Source organism: Pristiophorus japonicus, chromosome 9, assembly GCF_044704955.1.
Source record: "Pristiophorus japonicus isolate sPriJap1 chromosome 9, sPriJap1.hap1, whole genome shotgun sequence".
Classification (NCBI taxonomy): domain Eukaryota; kingdom Metazoa; phylum Chordata; class Chondrichthyes; family Pristiophoridae; genus Pristiophorus; species Pristiophorus japonicus.
In genome coordinates, this window is record NC_091985.1 from 169,608,389 (window position 1) to 169,625,156 (window position 16,768).

The window sequence follows — 16,768 nt, forward strand, 5'->3', positions numbered from 1 at the left end:
TGCAGTCCTGAACTCCAGTTGAGGGGGTGGAAGATGCCTATGTGTGGATATTTTTTAACGTGTGGTGACCATTGCACATCAGTCACCACACGGGCTTGACAGAGCTAGGCCTTTATCCAGTGGAAAGGGTTAACCAGGACGACTGGAGACCTGCTCTGCTGCATAGGCCCAGTGTGCGCACACATCGCAGTGTGGGCTGGCCCGTGCTGCCCCTGGGCCCCATACCCTCATTTGCTGCACCTCCGCCACGATCTCTCGCCACACCTCTGCTCTCTCTCTTGGCAAAGACACACACTTAAGGGAATGCACAAGGGTAATTAGTTGACTTTGTAATGAAATATGGAGTTAATCGTTTATAAGTTATGTTCGGAATGTTTATTTTGTTGTGGCTTTCATTTGAGCATTGGAGCAAAGAAGACGCTGTGAGGGAGGGATGGTATGGTGGGGAGGTGTTGAGCAGCGGGGATCTGGGGTTTTCATTCCGGGGAACCAGAGTTTGATGACAGCCCATCCGGAACAGGGATTTGTATCCCCAATCTTGTTCCTGGGACCCGTGGTGGTAAGGGCTGCAGCCTCGTGATGGCCAAGTTGTGGAGGCTGCAGCAGACCATCACGAATCGGGACACCTGCTCTGCTGTGTGCTGGAGGGCTCCTCCCGAGTGGTCAAGACAGCGGAACAGTTGCTTCAGCACCCCGATCGTCTGCTCGATGAGGCAGCGTGGCTGTCATTATATGAGTGCTGGCCACAAGTGGTGGGGCTGCGGAGGGGAGTCATCAGCCAGTGTAGAGCGGATAGGTCTGGTCTCCGAGCAGCCACCCTCTGGTTTGACGTGTGGCTGGAAGATTGCTGGCACAGCGGACGGGCGCAGGATGAAGACATTGTGACTGCTGCCAGGATAGCAGGCATCCACCATCAGGATGTGCTGGGCCTGGTCATGCACCAATTGCATATTAAGTGAGTGGCAGCCTTTGCATTTACAGTACAGCTCAGCATTGCTATGCGGTGCCCCAAAGCCAAGGGTACTCCTTGGTGAAGCAGAGCTGCCGAACACACTGTTCCTGGATTAGGTGCCGATAGGAGACGTGCTCGCTTAAGACCCTAGCTGGGTAAAGCCTCCTGAGAGTGGGCCACCTCCTCCCTCTTTGCTGCCTCTGCTCCATCTCTGTCATGCTGCAATGCGAGGGGGACTGTAATTTCAGCCCCCATCAATGGGAGCAAGTGGTGTACTCGGACTTTCCTGTAGCAGCCCATATCTCAGCAACACTCCCTGCGCACTTTAACAATGTTATAAATGTCTCCCAGTAACCCAGTATTGATATAAACTCTGCAAGACTGCGACCTCGACCACCTAGAAAGATAAGGGCAGCAGGCGCATGGGAACACCATTACCTCCAAGTTCCCCTCCAAGTCACGCACCAACGTGACTTGGAAAATATATCGGCCGTTCCTTCATCATCACTGGGTCAAAATCCTCGAACTCCCTCCCTAACAGCACTGTGGGAGCACCTTCACCCCATGGACTGCAGCAGTTCAAGGCGGCGGCTCATCACCAACTTCTCAGGGGCAATTATGGATGGGCAATAAATGCTGGTCTTGCCAACAATGCCCACATTCCATGAACTATTTGTACAAGAGAAATAATCAACTCACCTGCAAGTTGGGTGTATCCCTTTAAATAGTGCGGGTAGAAGGTCTCTCGTGCGGCTGAGTTTATGAGATGGTGTTGCGTGGAGCGACGACATCAAAATTGACAGGTCGTGCGTCAAATCAGAGGATTACATTGGATATATGCCACACAACCAGTCCTTGCCAGTGTCTATGCTCCACTCGAGCCTCCTCCCATCTTTCCTCATCTAACTATCGGCATAACCCTCTATTCCCTTCTCTCTCAAATACTTGTCTAGCGTCCCCTTAAATACATCTCTACTGTTTGCTCGCTACCACAGAGAGTGGTTGAAGCAATCAGTATGCAACATTGACTGACTCCATGCTCTGCCTACTCTGCACACTGCCAGTGTACACACGTCCCACCTGTGCTATCGCCCTCGCCAAGATGGTGGCCGGCGCCAGATGTGGGCAGAAGCGAAGCGGCCGCCATCTTTCTCTCCAAACCGACCTTAACAGCCGTAACTAAGGTGCCGAATTTCGCGGCTAAAGGGTTTCTATTATTGAGCAACCTTTCCTATTTAGATCAATGGATAACTGCACTTTGTGACGTAGAACTGGACCATATGAGTTAAGAAAATCATAGATGCCATCCCCAGTCTGCTAAATTAACCACGGTGACAGTAAGGCCTCGACAACTGACAGTGAAATAAGCCAGGGTTGTCACTTCTTCCCCATCTGCCAACCTGTGCTGTAAAGTGCACGTGTATAGACATCCGGTCACGGCTGAACCCACACCAGCCCTCCGACCCATAGGCAATCAGCCTTCACAACATCCACACATAGAGGGGCCACCAGGGTGAGCCGTTACCATACCAGCTCGAACTAAATGCTGCTGTCCAATTCATCCTGACATTCCCCAATGAAAATAACACGGGGCAGTGAACAAGCGGCTACAATGTTTTATTTGTTTTTACGGACAACTTTGGAAAAACAAAAAGGAAGGAAAGAATGTTGTGAAAACTCGTTTTGTTGACAACCCAGTCACCCAGCAAGTGAGGCTTGCTTCATGGCTGGACAAAGAGCACGGAAAGACCGAAAATTCACTTGCTCCTTTCATCTGCGCTTGTTCATTTTTTTTTCTTGGAGAAGGAAACAAATAATAATAATTGCACAATTCAATGTACGTTCCCCACATGGTACATTGGCTTCCCTTTTCGTGTAAACTGAACATTCGGGTCATTTTGTTTAATATACATGGTGGATATCTGGACTTCAGCTCGCTGACACAGTCAGGGCTCGTCTATTGGAATGTATCTTAAAATGCGGGGGGGGGGAATCAAAAAAGCTTAAAAAATTGATGGCTGCAACTTTTCTCAAAATTTTGTCTGGCTCGCTAACGGTTCATAATTAACTACGGTTCAATACTGAGCGTACGGTTTAGGAATGGCATAAGAACTATTATAACTGTAAGGCATCTGGCAAGGTTGAGTAGTGTTTACTGCAACTGTAGGTTCCTCAGACGGATGTCCCCTCCTTCAAACCGTCCTTCTCCATCACCGCTCCTTGCTTCTCTTCTTCCTATAAAAGAACAGAGCACAGTCAACACAAGAGGTAGGTCCACCAGGTTCAACTACAGCAATTTCAAAACTGCTTGGCATCATACATAATGATCGCAATTTGCATTTTCATAACAGGAGAGGTGTACGAGTGTGAATAAGAGGGCCAAGTGTGCACACACAAATATATATATATATGTATCTTTTCCTGCATTACAACAGTGATTATAATCCAAAGGTGGTCGTGAAAGGCGCTATATAAATCCAAATCTTTTTTTCTTTCTATATGTGTGTGTGTGATGCTTAGCACATGTTCCACTGATGTTGAGCGCCCGAAAACTAAGCAAAACGCTATCGAATTCTACCCTGGTGCGTCTTAGAAACATAGAAAATAGGTACAGGAGAAGGCCATTCAGCCCTTCGAGCCTGCACCACCATTCAATATGATCATGGCTGATCATGCAACTTCAGTACCCCATTCCTGCTTTCTCTCCATACCTCCTGATCCCTTTAGCTGTAAGGGCCATATCTAACTCCCTTTTGAATATATCCAACGAACTGGCCCCAACAACTTTCTGTGGTCGAGAATTCCACAGGTTCACAACTCTCTGGGTGAAAAAGTTTCTCCTCATCTCGGTCCTATATGGCTTACCCCTTATCCTTAGACTGTGACCCCTGGTTCTGGACTTCCCCAACATCGGAACATTCTTCCTGCATCTAACCTGTCCAATCCCGTCAGTATTTTATATGCTTCTATAAGATCCCCTCTCATTCTTCTAAATTCCAGTGAATATAAGCCGAGTCGATCCAGTCTTTCTTCATATCTCAGTCCTGCCATCCCGGGAATCAGTTTGGTGAACCTTCGCTGCACTCCCTCAATACCAAGAATGTCCTTCCTCAGATTAGGAGACCAAAACTGCACACAATACTCAAGGTGTGGTCTCACCCTGTACAACTGCAGCAAGGCCTCCCTGCTCCTATAATCAAATCCTCTCGCTATGAAGGCCAACATGCAATTTGCTTTCTTTACTGCCTGCTGTACCTGCATGCCTACTTTCAATGACTGATGTACCATGACACCCAGGTCTCGTTGCACCTCCCCTTTTCCTAATCTGTCACCATTCAGATAATAATCTGCCTTCCTGTTTTTGACACCAAAGTGGATAACCTCACATTTATCCACATTATACTGCATCTGCCATGCATTTGCCCATTCACCTAACCTGTCCAAGTCACCCTGCAGCCTCTTAGTATCCTCCTCACAGCTCACACTGCCGCCCAGCTTAGTGTCATCTGCAAACTTGGAGATATTACATTCAATTCCTTCGTCTAAGTCATCAATATATATTGTAAATAGCTGGGGTCCCAGCACTGAACCTTGCAGTATCCCACTAGTTACTGCCTGCCATTCTGAAAAGGACCCGTTTATTCCCACTCTTTGCTTCCTGTCTGTCAACCAGTTCTCTATCCACATCAATACATTACCCCCAATACCATGTGCCTTAATTTTGCACACTAATCTCTTCTGTGGGACCCTGTCAAAAGCCTTTTGAAAGTCCAAATACACCACATCCATTGGTTCTCCCTTGTCCACTCTACTAGTTACATCCTCAAAAAACTCTAATAAATTTGTCAAACACGATTTCCCTTTCATAAAACTATGTTGACTCTGCCTAATAATATGATTTTCTAAGTACCCTGTTACTACTTCCTTAATAATGGATTCCAGCATTTTCCTAACAACTAATCTCAGGCTAACTGGCCTGTAGTTCCCGGTTTTCTTTCTCCCTCCTTTCTTGAATAGTGGGATTACATTTGCTACCTTCCAATCTGCTGGGACTTTTCCTGAATTTAGGGAATTTTGGAAGATCACAAGCAATACATCCACTATCTCTGCAGCCAGCTGTTTGACAACCCTAGGATGTAGGCCGTTGTTGGCTATTAGTCCCTCAAGTACTTAGTTTCTCAAGTATTTTTTCTCCATTGATATTAATTACTTTACATTTCTTGCTCATATTAGCCCTTTGGTTCCCCAATATTTTTGATATACTTTTTGTGTCTTCTACTGTGAAGACAGATATTTGTTTAAAGCTTCTGCCATTTTCTTGTTCCCCAATATAATTTCTCCTGTCTCAGCCTCTAAGGAACTAATGTTAACTTCTGCTACTCTCTTCCTTTTTACATAGTTGTAGAAGCTCTTACAACCTGTTTTTATATTTCTTGCTAATTTACTCGCATCCTATTTTCTCCCTTATCAATTTTTTGGTCATCCTTTGCTGGTTTCTAAAGCTCTCCCAATCCTCAGGCTCACTACTATTTTTTGCAACATTATAAGCTTCTTCTTTTAATCTCATACTAACCTTAACTTCTTTAGTTAGCCACGGATGGCTCATTTTTCCCGTGGAGTTTTTATTTCTCAATGGAATGTATATTCATTGTGAATTTTGGAATATTTATTTAAAAGATTGGCACTGCTTATCTCCTGTCATACCCTTGAATCTAATTTCCCAATCTACCTTCACCAACTTGCCCCTCATAAATATTTAATTGTCTTTGTTCTAGAGTCAGACTTACGAATGTCACTTTCAAACTCAATGTAAAATTCTATCGTATTATTATCAATCTTTCCTAGTGGATCTTTAGCACAAAATTACTAATTAATCCTGTCTCATTATACAAAACAAGATCTAAAATAGCCTGTTCCCTGGTTGGTTCCATGAGGTATTGCTCTAAGAAAATGTCTCGAATACATTCCATGAACTCATCCTCCAGACTACAATGCCAATTTGATTTGCCCAATCTATATGCAGATTAAAGTCCCCCACGATTATTGTATTACCTTTGTTACAAGCTCCTATTATTTCTTGATTAATATTCTGTCCAATGGTATAGCTACTGTTAGGGGGCCTATACACTACTACTAACACTGTTTTCTGCCCTTGCTATTTTGTCATCTCCACCCATACTGATTCTATTTCGTGATCTTCTGAGCCAATATCCTTTCTCACTACTGTCCTTATGTCATCATTAATTATCAGGGCTACCCCCCGCCCCCGTTCTAGCCTGCCTGTCATTTTGATAAGCCAAGTACCCTGAAATATTTAGTTCCCAACCCTGGTCACCTTGCAACCACGTCTTTGTAATGACTATTAGATCAAATCCAGTTATCACTATTTGTGCCACTAATTCATCTACCTTGTTATGAATGCTTTGTGCATTCAGGTAACAAGCCTTTAGTTTTAATCTTTTACTATTATTCCCTGCTTTCATCTCATTCGCCGATGCACCATTACCTTTAAACTCTGTCCCTTCGTGTCACACACTGCTCATCTTTACCCAAATCGCTACAATGCTCTATTGCCTTGACTTTTCGCTTTAGATTTCTAAATTTCGCCTCACCTGACCCCTCCCCGCCTTTTTAGTTTAAAGCCCTACCTACAGCCCTGGTTATTCTATTCGCCAGGACGCCAGGTTTAAGTGGAGCCCGTCCCGACAGAACAACTCCCTCTTTCCCCAGTACTGCTGCCAGTGCCCCATGAATCGAAGCCGCTGTCTCCTACACCACCCTTCAAGCCACGCATTTAACTCTCTGATCTGCTTGTTCCTTTGCCAATTTGTGTGTGGCTCAGGTAACAATCCAGAGATTGTTACCTTTGAGGTTCTGCTTTTTAATTTGACCTCTCAAACTCCCTCATTCCTAGTTCTGCCTATATCTTTGGTTCCCACATGAACACGCAGCTGCCTCGAGCTCTCGCTCAAGCTGATCACCGGCTTTTCAACGGGAGATTCGGCACAGGCGCAAATCTTTGAATGGGCCTCGCAGCCCATTGAAAGGGACTGCGCACCCAAAAAAATATTAGGGTGAACATTATCCTCAACCCCTCTTAGCTTGTAACAGGGTGGAAAAAACATAAACCAGCAGACACATTTGAATCACATTTCTTCTTTATCGTGCAAGGGAGACCCAAGAGGAAACGAACAATGACAGACAGGAAAAGACCCCCTGGTTCATCCAGCCCATCCCACACAATTTTGATGCCTTATGCAATATATATACTCCTCACCCTACCCGAAACCACGTGATCTCCTGGGAGAGGCGAAAAACAGATTAAAGACATGTCAATTTTGGGGGGGGGGGGGGGAGAAAGGGCAAGAAAATATCTGGGAAGCTCGAGGCAGCTGCGAGGCTGCGCAGCTTAGCGGGAACATTGAACATAAGATATAGAAACAGGAGTAGGCCATTTGGCCCCTTAAGCCTACAACGCCATTCAATTAGATCATGGCTGATCTGATTCAATTAGATCACGGTCCCGGCCTGCAAGACCATCAGCAGGCCGGAGCCATTGGAGGGAGCAGCTTGCGGTGGCATACCACTGCAGGGAGCAGCGCGTGCTGCTGCAGGAGGACGACAGCTGCAAAGCCAGGTCACTGATTACAGTGTGGGCAGGCACAGCAGGAGGGGCGAAGGAGCGGCAAGAGTCCATAGAGGGAAGTGATCGGGGCCCAGGAGAGGCGAGGGCCCAGGGGCAGCACGGGCCAGCCCACACTACAATATGTGTGCGCACTAGGTCTGTGCAGCAGAGCTGGTCTCCAGTCGTCTTGGGTAATCCTTGCCACTGGACCAAGACCTAGCTCTGTCAAGCCTGTGTGGTGGCTGATGTGCAACGGTCACCCCACGTTAAAAAAATCCACACACAGGCATCTTCCACCCTTCAGGATGTAGTTCAGGATCTGGAATATTAGGTTCTTCATTGAAACTCCTGTGAACTCATCCCTTTTTGGCGTGGAAGCAAGTCATCCTCGCTTTGAGGGACCACCTATGATGATGACATGAACCACAACAACTGCAACCTTCCCTTTCCCACTCCAAGTTCTTTTCCAGCTACGAGGAGCTATCCTTAACTATCCTGGCATCAGGCAGACAACTCAGCCTTCTGAACTCCCAGTCTTTGCTGCAGACAACAATATCTATCCCCCTGACTATACTGTCCCCTACCACTACAACATTCTTTTTCACTCCCCCCCCACCCCCCTTGAATGGCCCCCTGTACCACAGTGCCATGGTCAGTTTGCTCATCCACCATGCAGACTTTGCCCTTATCCACACAGGCAGCAAGAAACTCATACCTGTTGGATAATGACAAAGGCCGAGGCTCCTCCAGCACTGCACCTGGGGTCCCCTTACCTGCCCGAGTTGCAGTCACATCCTCCTGACCCTGATCACTAACCAGACCTGCCCCACTACCTAATCCAAGGGGTGTGACTGCCTCCTGGAGCAAAGTATCCAGGTAACTCTCCCCCGCCCTGATACATCGCAATGTCTGCAGCTCGTACTCCAGCTCAACCAATCTGAGCTGAAGTTCCTCAAAATGCAGCCATTGACTGCAGATGTTGTCATCCCAGATTGTAATGCTCTCCACAAACTCCCACATGCTACAGTTGTGGCACACCACCTGCCCTGCCATCCCTATATAATTTTGTTTTAATTATTTAGGTAATTAAAGTTTGTGTGTTAAGGAACCAAGGCGGGTAGATGGAGTTAAGATATAGATCAGACATGGTCTAACTGAATGGTGGAACAGGCTCATGGGGTTGAATGGCCACCTCCTGTTCCTGTGTTCCAATCACTATCTTTACCCTCCAATGGCCAAGCAACGAAAGGTGCTATTGCTCCCTGATCAGCTGGTATTGTTTAAAAAAAAAACGTAGCAATATTCGGGCAACTTGTACATAATACACCAAGTGCTGGATGCACCACTAGACCATTTAAATGAGCTGAACTTCCATCAATATGCAAGGCCAGATCATTTGGGAAGAGGCGCAGCTAGTGACTGAGGAGCAGAGAGCTCTGCACTGGGACAACATTACTGGCTCCATTTTGTTAATCACGTGCACACACTGTGTACAGGAACAAGGCACAAAAGGAGGAAAATGGATCTAATAAAAATGGAGACAGGAATGAAAAACTACACTCAGTAGACTGGTTAGAATCTGTTATGTGCCCTGGTCAGCCAGGAGGAGACAATATCAGAGTCGCAAGTTATAGTCTGAAGTTCTGCCATGGGATAAAGTGAACTCGCAGACAGTGTAGAGTCAGCTTGGCGTGTCTATGAACCAATGTCAGCTTTTCTTAAAAGCAAATCAGTATCATTCTTTAAAAAAGCAAAGTCTTGAAAAGCCTTGCAAAGGATGAGTTGAGGATTTAGATCAGTGCTTCTGATAACGCAGCCCAGGGGTCACTCACGGCTACTGTCCTTTCATTTCTGCACTTCAATAGACGGGGTTCCATTCACAGCTCGTCAGCAGAGAGAGACACAGAGAAAGAAGACATGACACAGAGAGAGAGATAGAGTGTACAGGACTGTACATTAGAAGGATATGTGAATGGGGTTAGATGGGGCTCGATTGGAGCATAAACATTGGCATAGAGCTGTTGAGCCAAATTGCCAGTCTCTGTGCTGTAAAGTCTATGTGAAATATGTCTTACAGAAGAGAATGCACACACAAGAGAGAAAGATAGAGAGGGAGAACACATGCAAAAGAGAGAGAGACACACACAGTGTACAGGAGACATGGCTTATAGAAAAGAGATGGGAGAGAGAGAGAACACACGAGAGAACACGTGTGTGAGAGAGAGAATACACAAGAGAGGGAGAGAGAACACACGAGTGAGAGAGAGAGAACACACAAGAGAGGGAGAGAGAACACGAGAGAGAGAAAACATGAGAGAGAACACAAGAGAGCAAGAGAACATACGAGAGAGAACACGAGAGAGAGCGAACACAGGAGAGAGAGAGCGAACACACGAGAGAGAGAACGAACACACGAGAGAGAGAACAAACGAGAGAGAGAACACACGAGAGAGAGAGAGCGAACACACGAGAGAGAGAACACACGAGAGAGAGCACACGAGAGAGAGAGCACACGAGAGAGAGAGAGAGAGAAAACACGAGATAGAGAGAAAACACGAGAGAGAGAGAAAACACACGAGAGAGGGAGAACATGAGAGAGAGAACACACGACAGAGAGAGAACACACGAGAGAGAAAGAGCGAACACACGAGAGAGAGAGAGAGAACACACGAGAGAGCACACACGAGAGAGAGCGAACACACGAGAGAGAACACACGAGAGAGAGCGAACACACGAGACAGAACACACGAGAGAGAGAGAAAACACGAGAGAATACACGAGAGAACACACGAGAGAGAAGACACGAGAGAGAGAACACACGAGAAAGAGAACACACGAGAGGGAGAGAACACACGAGAGAGAGAGAACACACGAGAGAGAGAACACACAAGAGAGCGAGAACACACAAGAGAGAGAGAACACACAAGAGAGAGAGAACACACGAGAGAGAGAGAACACGAGAGTGAGAGAACACATGAGAGAGAGAACATGAGTGAGAGAGAACACACGAAAGAGAGCGAACACACGAGAGAGAACACACGAGAGAGAACACGAGAAGCGAGAGAGAACGAGAACACATGAGAGAGCGAGAGAGAACACGAGAGAGAGAACACAAGAGAGCGAGAGAACACAAGAGAGCGAACACACGAGAGAGCGAACACACGAGAGAGAGAAAACACAAGAGAGAGAACACGAGAGAGAGAACACACGAGAGAGAGAGAACACACGAGAGAGAGAGAGAGAGAGAACACGAGCGAGAGAGAACACATGAGAAAGAGAATACACGAGAGAGATAACACACGAGAGAGAGAGAACACATGAGAGAGAGAGAGAACACGAGAGAGAGAAGGAGAACACGAGAAAGAGAACACGAGAGAGAACACGAGAGAGAGAGAACACATGAGAGAGAGAGAAAGAGAACACGAGAGAGAGAACACGAGAGAGAGAGAACACGAGAAAGAGAGAGAGAGAGAACACACGAGAGAGAGAGAACACACGAGAGAGAGAGAACACACGAGAGAGATAACATGAGAGAGAGAGAGAACACATGAGAGAGAGAGAGAACACATGAGAGAGAGAGAGAACACATGAGAGAGAGAGAGAACACATGAGAGAGAGAGAGAACACATGAGAGAGAGAGAAAACACATGAGAGAGAACACGAGAGAGAACACACGAGAGAGAACACACGAGAGAGAACACACGAGAGAGAACACACGAGAGAGCGAGAGAGAACACAGGAGAGAGAGAGAGAACACGAGTGAGAGAGAGAGAGAACACGAGTGAGAGAGAGAGAACACAGGAGAGAGAACACGAGAGAGAGAGAACACACGAGAGAGAATACACAAGAGAGAGAGAGAGAATACACGAGAGAGAGAGAACACACGAGCGAGAGAGAACACATGAGAAAGAGAGAACACACGAGAGAGAACACACGAGAGAGAGAGAACACACGAGCGAGAACACATGAGAAAGAGAGAACACACGAGAGAGAGAACACATGAGAGAGAGAGAACACGAGAGAGAGAGAACACGAGAGAGAGAAAACACGAGAGAGAGAGGAGAACACGAGAGAGAACATGAGAGAGAACACATGTGAGAGAGAGAGAGAGAACACCTGAGAGAGAGAGAGAGAGTGAACACATGAGAGAGAGAAAGAGAACACGAGAGAGAGAGAACACACGAGAGAGAGAGAAGGAGAACACGAGAGAGAGAACACGAGAGAGAACACGAGAGAAAGAGAGAGAGAGAGAACACATGAGAGAGAGAGAAAGAGAACAGGAGAGAGAACACGAGAGAACACATGAGAGAGAGAACACGAGAGATAGAGAACACGAGAGAGAGAGAACACACGAGAGAGAGAACACGAGAGAGAGAACACGAGAGAGAGAGAAAACACAAGAGAGAACACACGAGAGAGAACACACGAGAGAGCGAGAGAGAACACAAGAGAGAGAGAAACACGAGAGTGAACACGAGAGAGAGAGAACATAAGAGAGAGAGGAGAACACGAGAGAGAAGGAGAACACGAGAGAGAACACACGAGAGAGAGAGAACACGAGAGAGAGGAGAACACGAGAGAGAACACATGAGAGAGAACACATGAGAGAGAGAGAGAACACATGAGAGAGAGAGAAAGAGAACACGAGAGAGAGAACATGAGAGAACACGAGAGAGAGAGAGAGAGAACACGAGACGAGAGAGAGAACACACGAGAGAGAGAGATAACATGAGAGAGAGAACACGAGAGAGAGATAACATGAGAGAGAGAGAACACGAGAGAGAGAGATAACATGAGAGAGAGAGAACACGAGAGAGAGAGAACACATGAGAGAGAGAAAACACATGAGAGAGAGAACACGAGAGAGAACACACGAGAGAGAGAGAGAGAGAACACGAGACGAGAGAGAGAACACATGAGAGAGAGAGATAACATGAGAGAGAGAGATAACATGAGAGAGAGAGAGAACACGAGAGAGAGAGAGAACACGAGAGAGAGAGATAACATGAGAGAACACGAGAGAGAACACAAGAGAGAGAGAGAGAGAGAGAACACGAGACGAGAGAGAGAACACACGAGAGAGAGAGATAACATGAGAGAGAGAGAGAGAGAGAGAACACGAGAGAGAGATAACATGAGAGAGAGAGAAAACACATGAGAGAGAGAACACACGAGAGAGAACACACGAGAGAGAACACACGAGAGAGAACACACGAGAGAGCAAGAGTGAACACAAGAGAGAGAGAGAGAACATAAGAGAGAGAGAGAGAGAACACATGAGAGAGAGATATGGAGGGAAAGCAAATAAGCAGATAACTTTTGACAAACGCTGTCAGTAACCAAAGTTACTGTCCGTTTGTGATTGACCATTGATTAATGTACCTTTTCCTGTCCCTGTGCTTGTAGCTTTGCGACAGTGTCCTTTTCCTTGGCGAGTTGTTCCTCGGCAGCCTTCAGCATGTGCTGTAGTTTGGTGGCAGCCTGGCCCAGGTCGCTGGTCATTTTCTTTTCTTTGTCAAGTCTTTCCTGTAAATATAAGCAGGACAATGATGCTAATGTAAACAACAATTTGCATTTATATAGCGCTTTTAATGTAGAAAAAAAGACCCAAAGTGCTTCACAGGGGTGAAATCAAAAAACGGACACTAAAGTCCTGGTAATAAAGGTGTTAGTTTTATTCGTTCCTGGGATGTGGGCATCGCCGGCAAGGCCGGCATTTATTGCCCATCCCTAATTGCCCTTGAGAAGGTGGTGGTGAGTCGTCTTCTTGAACCGCTGCAGTCCGTGTGGTGAAGGTACTCCCACAGTGCTGTTAGGGAGGGAGATCCAGGATTGTGACCCAGTGACGATGAAGCAACAGTGATATATTTCCAAGTCAGGATGGTGTGTGACTTGGAGGGGAACGTGGAAGTGATGGTGTTCCCAAGCGTCTGCTGCCCTTGTTCATCTAGGTGGTAGAGGCCGCAGGTTTGGGAGGTGTCTTAAAGGAGGAGAGACAAGAGAGGTTTAAGGAGGAATTCCCAGAGTGTAGGTCCTAGACAGCTGAAGATATGACTACCAATGGTGGGGCAAAGCAAGGAGATGCACAAGAGCTCAGATTCGGAGGTACAAAGAGTTTGGAAATGGATTGTACAGCTGGAGGAGGTTACAACAGTAGGGAGGGGCAAGACCATGAGGGGATTTGAACACAAAGATGAGACTGTAAATAGGTTAGTGCCTCTGTTAAATAGTCAGAGTGATTATTTTTGCAACAACTTTTTTGGGTCCCTCTGCGCACGTGTGCCTTGGGTTCCGCCCCATTGTTGCGCATGCGCTTGATCCAGTCGTGCATGCGCGCGCGGTGCAACATACGAGGAAGCCGGAAGTGTGGCTGAATTACAAATCGCGTGGAGCTCATTGCCACTGGAGCTGCTTCTAGGGCTTTTGGATCGTCTCCAAGACTTTTGCCTAGAATTATTTACACAAACATTTTCTCGGTCTTCTGTGGGAGAGAAAAAATTGGAGGTGGCAGAGAAACTGGGCGGAGAGCGAGAGATCGAGATCAGCGGGAGAGATATATTTCGGCAGGAGAGAGAGAGAGAGAGAGATTTCGGCGGGAGAGAGAGAGAGATTTCGGCGGGAGAGAGAGAGAGAGAGAGATCGGCGGGAGAGAGAAAGAGAGAGAGAGAGCGGCGGGAGAGAGAAAGAGAGAGAGATCGGCGGGAGAGAGATCAAGATCGGCGGGAGAGAGATCAAGATCGGCAGGAGAGAGATCGAGATCGGCGGGAGAGAGAGCGAGAGATCGGCGGGAGAGAGAGCGAGAGATCGGCGGGAGAGAGAGCGAGAGATCGGCGGGAGAGAGAGCGAGAGATCGGCGGGAGAGAGAGAGAGAGAGCGAGAGATCGGCGGGAGAGAGAGCGAGAGATCGGCGGGAGAGAGAGCGAGAGATTGGCGGGAGAGAGAGCGAGAGATCGGCAGGGTGAGAGAGCGAGAGATCGGCAGGAGAGAGAGCGAGAGATCGGCGGGAGAGAGAGCGAGAGATCGGCGGGAGAGAGAGCGAGAGATCGGCGGGAGAGAGCGAGAGATCGGCGGGAGAGAGAGCGTGAGATCGGCGGGAGAGAGAGCGAGAGATCGGCGGGAGAGAGAGCGAGAGAGGGAGAGATCGGCGGGAGAGATCGGTGGGAGAGAGAGCGAGAGATCGGCGGGAGAGAGAGAGAGGGAGAAATCGGCGGGAGAGAGAGCGAGAGATTGGCGGGAGAGAGAGAGAGCGAGAGATCGGCGGGCGAGAGAGAGAGGGAGGGAGGGAGAGATCGGCGGGAGAGAGAGATATCGGCGGGAGAGCGAGAGATCGGCGGGAGAGAGAGAGAGGGAGGGAGAGATCGACGGGGGAGAGAGAGATCGGCGGGAGAGAGAGGGAGGGAGAGATCGGCGGGAGAGCGAGAGATCGGCGGGAGAGAGAGCGAGAGATCGGCGGGAGAGCGAGAGATCGGCGGGAGAGAGCGAGAGATCGGCGGGAGAGAGAGCGAGAGATCGGCGGGAGAGAGAGCGAGAGATCGGCGGAGGAGAGAGAGGGAGAGATCGGCGGGGGAGAGAGAGAGGGAGAGATCAGTGGGGGAGAGAGATAGAGAGATCGGCAGGAGAGGGAGATCAGCAGGAGAGAGAGAGAGAGATCGGCGGGGGAGAGAGAGAGAGATCGGCGGGGGAGAGAGAGAGATCAGCGGGGGAGAGAGAGGGAGAGATCGGCGGGAGAGAGAGAGATCGGCGGGGGAGAGAGAGGGAGAGATCGGCGGGGGAGAGAGAGAGAGATCGAGATCGGCAAGAGAGAGAGAGAGAGAGAGCGGCGGGAGTGAGAGAGAGAGATCGGCAGGAGAGAGAGAGAGAGATCGGTGGGGGAGAGAGAGAGATCGAGATCGGCAGGAGAGAGAGAGAGAGATCGGTGGGGGAGAGAGAGAGATCAAGATCGGCAGGAGAGAGAGAGAGAGAGATCGGCGAGAGAGAGAGAGAGAGATCGGCGGGAGAGAGAGAGAGATCGGCAGGAGAGAGAGAGAGAGATCGGCAGGAGAGAGAGAGAGAGATCGGCGGGAGAGAGAGAGAGATCGGCGGGAGAGAGAGAAATCGGCGGGAGAGAGATCGAGATCGGCGGGAGGGAGAGAGCGCGATCGGCGGGAGAGAGAGAGAGAGGGATAGGCGGGAGAGAGAGAGAGAGAGAGGGATCGGCGGGAGAGAGAGACTTGTGGGAGAGAGAAGGACAGGGGGAGAGAAAGACTGGAGGAGAGTGAAAGACTGTGGGAGAGAGAGAGAGAGAGAGAGAGAGAGACTGGGGGAGAGGGAGAGAGAGAGACTGGGGGGGAGAGAGAGAGAGAGAGAGAGACTGGGGGGAGAGGGAGAGAGAGAGACTGGGGGAGAGGGAGAGAGAGACTGGGGGAGAGGGAGAGACTGGGGGAGAGAGAGAAGGCAGGGGAGAGAGAGGAGGACAGGGGAGAGAGAGAGAGAGACTGGGGGGAGAGAGAGAGAGAGAGAGAGAGAGAGACTGGGGGAGAGGGAGAGAGAGAGACTGGGGGAGAGAGAGAGATTGGCAGGAGGGAGAGAGAGAGACTGGCGGGAGGGAGAGGACAGGAGGAGAGAAAGACTGGGGGAGAGAGAGAGAGAAGGAAGCAGAGAGAGAGAGAACAGGAGAGAGAGAGAGAGACACTGGGGGGAGAGAGAGAGAGAGAGACTGGGGGAGAGAGAGAGAGAGACTGGGGGAGAGAGAGACTGGCAGGAGAGAGATTGATCGGTGGGAGAGAGAGATCGGCAGGAGAGAGAGAGAGAGAGAGAGAGATCGGCGGGAGAGAGAGAGAGACAGAGAGCGAGCGGTGGGAGTCAGAGAGAGAGAGCGATCGACAGGAGAGAGCAAGAGAGAGAGATATCAGCGGGGGAGAGAGAGAGAGAGAGAGATCGGCGGGAGAGAGAGAAAGCGATCGGCGGGAGAGCGTGAGAGAGAGAGAGAGACAGAGAGAGAGTGCAAGCGATCGGCTGGAGTGAGAGAGGGAGAGAGAGAGATCGGCGGGAGAGAGAGAGAGATCGGCGGAAGAGAGAGGGAGATCGGTGGGAGTGAGAGAGAGAGAGAGATCGGCGGGAGTGAGAGAGAGAGAGGGATCGGCGGGAGAGAGAGAGACTGGTGGGAGAGAAGGACACGGGGAGAGAAGGACAGGGGAGAGAGAGAGAGAGAC

At 48.8% G+C, this 16,768-nt stretch overlaps 1 protein-coding gene across 2 annotated transcripts in view; it reads right to left on the minus strand.

The window, feature by feature from the left end:
* Nucleotides 1-2,553: 2,553 nt before the first annotated feature.
* The window catches only part of LOC139273323 (ribosome-binding protein 1-like), a 185,316-nt gene continuing 171,101 nt past the window's right edge, over nt 2,554-16,768 (minus strand). For both annotated transcript variants that reach the window (XM_070890104.1, XM_070890103.1), the window contains 2 exons: nt 12,960-13,103; nt 2,554-3,187 (listed from right to left, as the gene is read on the minus strand). In XM_070890104.1, the coding sequence (XP_070746205.1) occupies nt 3,125-3,187; nt 12,960-13,103 (207 nt within the window). In that variant the 3' untranslated portion in view covers nt 2,554-3,124. The remainder of the gene's footprint in view (nt 3,188-12,959; nt 13,104-16,768) is intronic.